Source organism: Lampetra fluviatilis, unplaced genomic scaffold, assembly GCF_964198595.1.
Source record: "Lampetra fluviatilis unplaced genomic scaffold, kcLamFluv1.1 SCAFFOLD_589, whole genome shotgun sequence".
Classification (NCBI taxonomy): domain Eukaryota; kingdom Metazoa; phylum Chordata; class Hyperoartia; order Petromyzontiformes; family Petromyzontidae; genus Lampetra; species Lampetra fluviatilis.
Window position 1 is genome coordinate 3,206 of NW_027621811.1, and position 9,295 is coordinate 12,500.

The window sequence follows — 9,295 nt, forward strand, 5'->3', positions numbered from 1 at the left end:
GCTGATGATGATGCTGCTGATGATGCTGCTGCTGATGATGCTGATGATGCTGATGATGATGCTGATGATGCTGCTGCTGATGATGATGATGCTGCTGCTGCTGATGATGCTGCTGCTGATGATGATGATGATGCTGCTGCTGCTGATGATGATGCTGCTGCTGATGATGCTGCTGCTGCTGATGATGCTGCTGCTGATGATGCTGCTGCTGCTGATGATGATGATGCTGATGATGATGCTGATGATGCTGCTGCTGATGATGCTGCTGCTGCTGATGATGATGATGCTGATGCTGCTGCTGATGATGCTGCTGCTGCTGATGATGCTGCTGCTGCTGATGATGCTGCTGATGATGATGATGCTGCTGCTGATGATGATGATGATGCTGATGATGCTGCTGCTGCTGATGATGATGCTGCTGCTGCTGATGATGCTGCTGCTGCTGCTGATGATGATGCTGCTGCTGATGATGCTGCTGCTGCTGATGATGCTGCTGCTGATGATGTCACGTGCGAACGATGACATCGCCCTTGGTTCCGTTCTCTGCTCCTCCATCTTCTCCTCCTCCCAGTTTCGACGCCTCCACCGTAACCGCGACCGCGTCGTAGCGTCTCCTGTAGACCCCCCGCGACACGAGCGCCACCAGGAACATCTCCACGACGAGCAGCTGCTGGTTCATGCCTACAGGGGCGTGGTGACCGTGCAGGACAAATGATGGGTGGGTCGGAGGTTTGCATCGCAGTTAAAAAGAAACAACATTTTGATGAAATTATTTGAGAGTTCTTCTCACGGGGTATGAACTCAAGGGGGTGGTGGGGGATGGTGGGTGAGTGGGTGAGTGAGTGGGTGGGTGAGTGGGTGGGTGGGTGAGTGGGTGGGTGAGTAGGTGAGTGAGTAGGTGGGTGAGTGATTAGGTGGGTGGGTGAGTGAGTGGGTGGGAAAGTGAGTGGGTGGGAGAGTGGGTGAGTGGGTGGGTGGGTGAGTGAGTGGGTGGGAGAGTGGGTGGGAGAGTAGGTGGGTGGGTGAGTGAGTGGGTGGGTGAGTGGGTGAGTGAGTGAGTGGGTAGGAGAGTGAGTGGGTGGGTGAGTGGGTGAGTGAGTGGGTGGGAGAGTGAGTGGGTGGGAGAGTGAGTGGGTGGGTGGGTGAGTGGGTGGGAGAGTGGGTGGGTGGGTGAGTGGGTGAGTGAGTGGGTGGGTGAGTGGGTGAGTGAGTGGGTGGGTGAGTGGGTGAGTGAGTGGGTGGGTGAGTGGGTGGGTGAGTGGGTGGGAGAGTGAGTGGGTGGGTGGGTGGGTGAGTGAGTGAGTGGGTGGGTGGGTGGGTGAGTGGGTGAGTGGGTGGGTGAGTGGGTGAGTGAGTGGGTGGGTGGGTGAGTGGGTGGGTGAGTGGGTGAGTGAGTAAGTGGGTGGGTGAGTGGATGGGTGATTGAGTGAGTGGGTGAGTGAGTGAGTAAGTGGGTGGGTGGGTGAGTGAGTGAGTGGGTGTGGAAGTTAGTGGGTCAGAGGGTGCGTGGGTGGGTGGGTGTGTCTTTGTGTGAGTCTCTGTGTGTGTCTCTGTGTGTGTCTTTGTGTGTGTCTCTGTGTGTGTCTCTGTGTGTGTCTTTGTGTGTGTCTCTGTGTGTGTCTCTGTGTGTGTCTTTGTGTGTGTCTCTGTGTCTCTGTGTGTGTCTTTGTGTCTCTGTGTGTGTCTCTGTGTGTGTCTCTGTGTGTGTCTCTGTGTGTGTCTTTTTGTCTCTGTGTGTGTCTCTGTGTGTGTCTCTGTGTGTGTCTCTGTGAGTGTCTCTGTGTGTGTCGTCTCTGTGTGTGTCTCTGTGTCTCTGTGAGTGTCTCTGTGTGTGTCTCTGTGTGTCTCTGTGTCTCTGTGTGTGTCTCTGTGTTTCTGTGTGTGTCACTGTGTGTGTCTCTGTGTTTCTGTGTGTGTTTCTGTGTCTCTGTGTGTGTCTCTGTGTGTGTCTCTGAACGGGAAAACAACCCTGTGGTGAGCAGTGCCAAGGGGTGAGGGCCAATTTCGATTGTCCATTCCCCTCATGGCGGGCTCTGGATGGATGTGAGGGGCTGCTAACCCTTCCACCTTCAAATAAATAGTGACTAAGCTATGAATAAAATATCAAACTAAGCTTGTGCCACAGGCCCCGGGGGGAAAGGTGTCTATGACGTCTCCTGGCCAAACCCCATCTGGCGGAGCCAGGAGATTGAATCTTTACCCTCGGGGCTCCTCCAGAAACAACAAAAAAGCCACTACGTGTGGCCACGTGGAATGTTCGAATGCTCACTGCGGAGGAGAGGCTGCCACTCATCTGTCGGGAGCTGGACCGGTACCGCCTGGATCTCAGCGGTATTCAGGAGGCCCGGTGGACCGGCTCTGGCTCCTGCCACCATGAGGGGGGGACAGTCCTCTACTCGGGGCAGGAGACTGCCAAACAACAGGGAGTGGCTCTTCTTCTGAACAAAACAATGAAGGGGGCGTGGGACCGTGGTGGTGAGGTGTGGGAAGCTGTAAGCCCAAGGCTACTTTTGGCTCGCCTTCCCATCAACCAGAGGCGAGGAGTGGTGTTTGTGGTTACTTATGCCCCCACCTAAGATGGCAAGGCCGATGAGTCAGATGCCTTATATGACCTCCTGTCACAGATGCTGGCTATCTTGTTGGGTGATGTTAATGCCCGAATTGGTCAAGATGCTGGCACCTGGTCTGGAGTGATTGGAAGGCATGGGCCAGATCAGCTCAATAACAACGGTAGGAGGCTGCTAGATTTTTGTGCAGCCCATGGGCTTGTAATTACCAACACGCTGTTCCGGCATCGGCGCATCCACACAACATCATGGATGCATGTCGGGTCCAAGCAAGAACATCTGCTGGACTACATAGTGATGGAACAGCGGATGCTGTCCCATGTCCTTGACACCAGGACCTACAGTGGAGCTGATCTGCCCACTGACCATCGCCTCGTTATCTGTAAGGTGCGCCTGCCATTCTTCCACTCCGGTGGTGGTGGGTTGTACACCCAGGACCCCATTCAAACCCACAGTGGCCTGGTCTCAGCTAGCCGATGAGCGTTGCAAGCGAGAATTTCATCATCGCTTGCGGCTGGGGTTGGCATCGTCCCCCACTCCTCCTGATGCCGAGGGTAAATGGGCGAGGTTTAGGACTGTGGCTCATGCAGCTGCAATGGTCAAGACCTCCCCATAGACTCTGTCTGACAGATGAGATGTTGAGGCTGTGCCTGAGGCCCCAGGGGGTACGGGCGTCTATGACATCTCCTGGTCGAACCACATTTGGCGGAGCCAAGAGACTAAATCTGTATCGTTGGGGTTCCTCCAGAAACAACAAAGAGCCACTGTGGGTGGCCACGTGGAATGTTCCAACGCTCACTGCGGAGGCTTCATTGGAAACATCGTCCAGATCTCCCACGTGTGTGTGTCTGTGTGTCTCTGTGTGTGTGTGTGCGTGTGTGTCTGTGTGTGTGTGTCTGTGTGTGTGTCTGTGTGTGTGTCTGTGTGTGTGTGTCTGTGAGTGTCTCTGTGTGTGTCTCTGTGTGCGTGTGTGCGTGTGTGTCTGTGTGTGTCTGTGTGAATGTCTCTGTGAGTGTCTCTGTGTGTCTCTGTGTGTCCATGTGTGTGTCTCTGTGTCTCTGTGTGTGTATCTGTGTGCGTGTCTGTGTGTGTCTGTGTGAGTGTCTCTGTGAGTGTCTCTGTGTGTCCATGTGTGTGTCTCTGAGTGTGTGTATGTGTGTGTGTCTGTGTGTGTGTGTCTGTGTGTGTGTCTGTGTGTGTGTGTGTCTGTGTGTGTGTGTGTCTGTGTGTGACACTGTGTGTATGTGTGAGTGTTTGTGTGTCTGTGTGTGTCTGTGTGTGACACTGTGTGTGTGTGTGAGTGTGTGTGTCTGTGTGTGTGTGTCTGTGTGTGTGTGTGTGTCTGTGTGTGTGTTCGTGTGTGTGTCTGTGTGAGTGTGTCTGTGTGTGACACTGTGTGTGTGTGTGTGTCTGTGTGTGTGTGTCTGTGTGTGTGTGTGTGTCTGTGTGTGTGTTCGTGTGTGTGTCTGTGTGAGTGTGTCTGTGTGTGTGCTTGTGTGTGTCTGTGTGTGTGTCTGTGTGTCTGTGTGTGTGTGTGCGTGTGTGTCTGTGTGTGTCTCTGTGAGTGTCTCTGTGAGTGTCTCTGTGTGTCTCTGTGTGTCCATGTGTGTGTCTCTGTGTCTCTGTGTGTGTGTCTGTGTGTGTGTGTCTGTGTGTGTGTCTCTCACTGGCTGCACGTGCGCGCGAGGGGAATGGCGGCACGCACGCCACGGTGCCCGCGGTGCCCAGCATGGCGAGGATGGCGAGCTGCAGGCTGCTCAGGATCAGGATCATCTGCAACGGCATGGGGGGCAGGCAGGTGGGTGGGTAGGTGAGTGGGTGAGTGGGTGAGTGAGTGGGTGAGTGAGTGGGTGAGTGAGTGAGTGGGTGGGGGGGTGAGTGGGTGAGTGAGTGGGTGAGTGAGTGGGTGAGTGAGTGGGTGAGTGGGTGAGTGAGTGAGTGAGTGGGTGGGTGGGTGGGTGGGTGAGTGGGTGAGTGAGTGGGTGGGTGGGTGAGTGGGTGAGTGAGTGAGTGAGTGGGTGGGTGGGTGGGTGGGTGAGTGAGTGAGTGGGTGAGTGAGTGAGTGGGTGAGTGGGTGAGTGAGTGAGGGGATGGGCGAGGATGGCGAGCTGCAGGCTGCTCAGGATCAGGATCATCTGCAACGGCATGGGGGGCAGGCAGGTGGGTGGATAGGTGAGTGGGTAGGTGAGTGGGTGGGTGAGTGAGTGAGTGAGTGGGTGGGTGGGTGGGTGAGTGGGTAGGTGAGTGAGTGAGTGGGTGGGTGGGTGGGTGAGTGAGTGAGTGGGTGGGTGGGTGAGTGGGTGAGTGGGTGGGTGAGTGAGTGGGTGAGTGAGTGAGTGAGTGGGTGGGTGGGTGAGTTGGTGAGTGGGTGGGTGAGTGAGTGGGTGAGTGAGTAGGTGAGTGAGTGGGTGAGTGAGTGGGTGAGTGAGTGGGTGAGTGAGTGAGTGAGTGGGTGGGGGGTGAGTGGGTGAGTGAGTGAGTGAGTGGGTGGGTGGGTGAGTGGGTGAGTGGGTGGGTGAGTGAGTGGGTGAGTGAGTGAGTGGGTGAGTGGGTGAGTGGGTGAGTGAGTGGGTGAGTGAGTAGGTGAGTGAGTGGGTGAGTGGGTGGGGGGGGTGAGTGGGTGAGTGAGTGGGTGGGTGAGTGGGTGAGTGAGTGGGTGAGTGAGTGGGTGAGTGAGTGAGTGAGTGGGTGGGGGGGGTGAGTGGGTGAGTGAGTGGGTGAGTGAGTGGGTGAGTGAGTGGGTGAGTGAGTGAGTGGATGGGCGAGGATGGCGAGCTGCAGGCTGCTCAGGATCAGGATCATCTGCAACGGCATGGGGGGCAGGCAGGTGAGTGGGTAGGTGAGTGAGTGAGTGGGTGGGTGGGTGGGTGAGTGAGTGATTGGGTGGGTGGGTGAGTGGGTGAGTGGGTGGGTGAGTGAGTGGGTGAGTGAGTGAGTGGGTGAGTGGGTGAGTGGGTGAGTGAGTGGGTGAGTGAGTAGGTGAGTGAGTGGGTGAGTGGGTGGGGGGGTGAGTGGGTGAGTGAGTGGGTGGGTGGGTGAGTGGGTGAGTGAGTGGGTGAGTGAGTGGGTGAGTGAGTGAGTGAGTGAGTGGGTGGGGGGGGTGAGTGGGTGAATGAGTGGGGTGAGTGAGTGGGTGAGTGAGTGGGTGAGTGAGTGGGTGGGGGGGTGAGTGGGTGAGTGAGTGGGTGAGTGAGTAGGTGAGTGAGTGGGTGAGTGAGTGGGTGAGTGAGTGGGTGAGTGAGTGAGTGAGTGGGTGGGGGGTGAGTGAGTGAGTGAGTGGGTGAGTGAGTGGGTGAGTGAGTGGGTGAGTGAGTGGGTGAGTGGGTGAGTGAGTGGGTGAGTGGGTGAGTGAGTGGGTGAGTGAGTGAGTGAGTGGGTGGGGGGTGAGTGGGTGAGTGAGTGAGTGAGTGGGTGGGTGGGTGAGTGGGTGAGTGGGTGGGTGAGTGAGTGGGTGAGTGAGTGAGTGGGTGAGTGGGTGAGTGGGTGAGTGAGTGGGTGAGTGAGTAGGTGAGTGAGTGGGTGAGTGGGTGGGGGGGTGAGTGTGTGAGTGAGTGGGTGGGTGAGTGGGTGAGTGAGTGGGTGAGTGAGTGGGTGAGTGAGTGAGTGAGTGGGTGGGGGGGGTGAGTGGGTGAGTGAGTGGGTGAGTGAGTGGGTGAGTGAGTGGGTGAGTGAGTGAGTGGATGGGCGAGGATGGCGAGCTGCAGGCTGCTCAGGATCAGGATCATCTGCAACGGCATGGGGGGCAGGCAGGTGAGTGGGTAGGTGAGTGAGTGAGTGGGTGGGTGGGTGGGTGAGTGAGTGATTGGGTGGGTGGGTGAGTGGGTGAGTGGGTGGGTGAGTGAGTGGGTGAGTGAGTGAGTGGGTGAGTGGGTGAGTGGGTGAGTGAGTGGGTGAGTGAGTAGGTGAGTGAGTGGGTGAGTGGGTGGGGGGGTGAGTGGGTGAGTGAGTGGGTGGGTGGGTGAGTGGGTGAGTGAGTGGGTGAGTGAGTGGGTGAATGAGTGAGTGAGTGAGTGGGTGGGGGGGGTGAGTGGGTGAGTGAGTGGGTGAGTGAGTGGGTGAGTGAGTGAGTGAGTGGGTGGGGGGTGAGTGAGTGAGTGAGTGGGTGAGTGAGTGGGTGAGTGAGTGGGTGAGTGAGTGGGTGAGTGAGTGGGTGAGTGAGTGGGTGAGTGGGTGAGTGAGTGGGTGAGTGAGTGAGTGGATGGGCGAGGATGGCGAGCTGCAGGCTGCTCAGGATCAAGATCATCTGCAACGGCATGGGGGGCAGGCAGGTGAGTGGGTAGGTGAGTGAGTGAGTGGGTGGGTGGGTGGGTGGGTGAGTGAGTGAGTGAGTGAGTGGGTGGGTGGGTGCGTGGGTGAGTGGGTGGGTGAGTGAGTGGGTGAGTGAGTGAGTGGGTGGGGGGGTGAGTGGGTGAGTGAGTGGGTGAGTGAGTAGGTGAGTGAGTGGGTGAGTGAGTGGGTGAGTGAGTGGGTGAGTGAGTGAGTGAGTGGGTGGGGGGTGAGTGGGTGAGTGAGTGGGTGAGTGAGTGGGTGAGTGAGTGGGTGAGTGAGTGGGTGAGTGAGTGAGTGAGTGGGTGGGGGGTGAGTGGGTGAGTGAGTGGGTGAGTGAGTGGGTGGGTGAGTGGGTGAGTGAGTGGGTGAGTGAGTGGGTGAGTGAGTGAGTGGGTGGGGGGGTGAGTGGGTGGAGTGAGTGGGTGAGTGAGTGGGTGAGTGAGTGGGTGAGTGAGTGGGTGAGTGGGTGAGTGAGTGGGTGAGTGGGTGAGTGAGTGAGTGAGTGGATGGGCGAGGATGGCGAGCTGCAGGCTGCTCAGGATCAGGATCATCTGCAACGGCATGGGGGGCAGGCAGGTGAGTGGGTAGGTGAGTGAGTGAGTGGGTGGGTGGGTGGGTGGGTGAGTGAGTGGGTGGGTGGGTGAGTGGGTGAGTGGGTGGGTGAGTGAGTGAGTGGGTGAGTGGGTGGGTGAGTGAGTGGGTGAGTGAGTGAGTGGGTGAGTGGGTGAGTGGGTGAGTGAGTGGGTGAGTGAGTAGGTGAGTGAGTGGGTGAGTGGGTGGGGGGGTGAGTGGGTGAGTGAGTGGGTGGGTGAGTGGGTGAGTGAGTGGGTGAGTGAGTGGGTGAGTGAGTGAGTGAGTGGGTGGGGGGGGTGAGTGGGTGAGTGAGTGGGTGAGTGAGTGGGTGAGTGAGTGGGTGAGTGAGTGGGTGGGGGGGTGAGTGGGTGAGTGAGTGGGTGAGTGAGTAGGTGAGTGAGTGGGTGAGTGAGTGGGTGAGTGAGTGGGTGAGTGAGTGAGTGAGTGGGTGGGGGGTGAGTGAGTGAGTGAGTGGGTGAGTGAGTGGGTGAGTGAGTGGGTGAGTGAGTGGGTGAGTGAGTGGGTGAGTGAGTGGGTGAGTGAGTGGGTGAGTGGGTGAGTGAGTGGGTGAGTGAGTGAGTGGATGGGCGAGGATGGCGAGCTGCAGGCTGCTCAGGATCAAGATCATCTGCAACGGCATGGGGGGCAGGCAGGTGAGTGGGTAGGTGAGTGAGTGAGTGGGTGGGTGGGTGGGTGAGTGAGTGAGTGAGTGGGTGGGTGAGTGGGTGAGTGGGTGGGTGAGTGAGTGAGTGGGTGGGGGGGGTGAGTGGGTGAGTGAGTGGGTGAGTGAGTAGGTGAGTGAGTGGGTGAGTGAGTGGGTGAGTGAGTGGGTGAGTGAGTGAGTGAGTGGGTGGGGGGTGAGTGGGTGAGTGAGTGGGTGAGTGAGTGGGTGAGTGAGTGGGTGAGTGAGTGGGTGAGTGAGTGGGTGAGTGAGTGAGTGAGTGGGTGGGGGGTGAGTGGGTGAGTGAGTGGGTGAGTGAGTGGGTGGGTGAGTGGGTGAGTGAGTGGGTGAGTGAGTGGGTGAGTGAGTGAGTGGGTGGGGGGGTGAGTGGGTGAGTGAGTGGGTGAGTGAGTGGGTGAGTGAGTGGGTGAGTGAGTGGGTGAGTGAGTGAGTGAGTGGGTGGGGGGTGAGTGGGTGAGTGAGTGGGTGAGTGAGTGGGTGGGTGAGTGGGTGAGTGAGTGGGTGAGTGAGTGGGTGAGTGAGTGAGTGGGTGGGGGGGTGAGTGGGTGAGTGAGTGGGTGAGTGAGTGGGTGAGTGAGTGGGTGAGTGAGTGGGTGAGTGGGTGAGTGAGTGGGTGAGTGGATGAGTGAGTGAGTGAGTGGATGGGCGAGGATGGCGAGCTGCAGGCTGCTCAGGATCAGGATCATCTGCAACGGCATGGGGGGCAGGCAGGTGAGTGAGTGAGTGAGTGGGTGGGTGAGTGGGTGAGTGGGTGAGTGGGTGGGTGAGTGAGTGGGTGAGTGAGTGAGTGGGTGGGTGAGTGAGTGGGTGAGTGAGTGGGTGAGTGAGTGGGTGAGTGAGTGGGTGAGTGAGTGGGTGAGTGAGTGAGTGGGTGGGGGGTGAGTGGGTGAGTGAGTGGGTGAGTGAGCGAGTGGATGGGCGAGGATGGCGAGCTGCAGGCTGCTCAGGATCAGGATCATCTGCAGCCACAGCGGCATGGGGGGCAAGGCAGGTGAGTGGGTAGGTGAGTGGGTAGGTGAGTGGGTAGGTGAGTGGGTAGGTGAGTGAGTAGGTGAGTGGGTAGGTGAGTGGGTAGGTGAGTGGGTAGGTGAGTGGGTAGGTGAGTGAGTAGGTGAGTGGGTAGGTGAGTGGGTGGGTGAGTGAGTGAGTGGGTAGGTGAGTGGGTAGGTGAGTGGGTAGGTGAGTGGGTAGGTGAGTGGGTAGG

General features: G+C 58.0%; 1 protein-coding gene across 1 annotated transcript in view; it reads right to left on the minus strand.

Moving 5' to 3' along the window:
• Nucleotides 1-369: 369 nt before the first annotated feature.
• LOC144955727 (organic solute transporter subunit alpha-like) overlaps nucleotides 370-9,295 on the minus strand; it is a 43,725-nt gene continuing 34,799 nt past the window's right edge. The window contains exons 7-8 of the mRNA XM_078885869.1: nucleotides 4,235-4,340; nucleotides 370-681 (exon numbers count right to left, since the gene is read on the minus strand). Of these exons, the coding sequence (XP_078741995.1) occupies nucleotides 506-681; nucleotides 4,235-4,340 (282 nt within the window). The 3' untranslated portion in view covers nucleotides 370-505. The remainder of the gene's footprint in view (nucleotides 682-4,234; nucleotides 4,341-9,295) is intronic.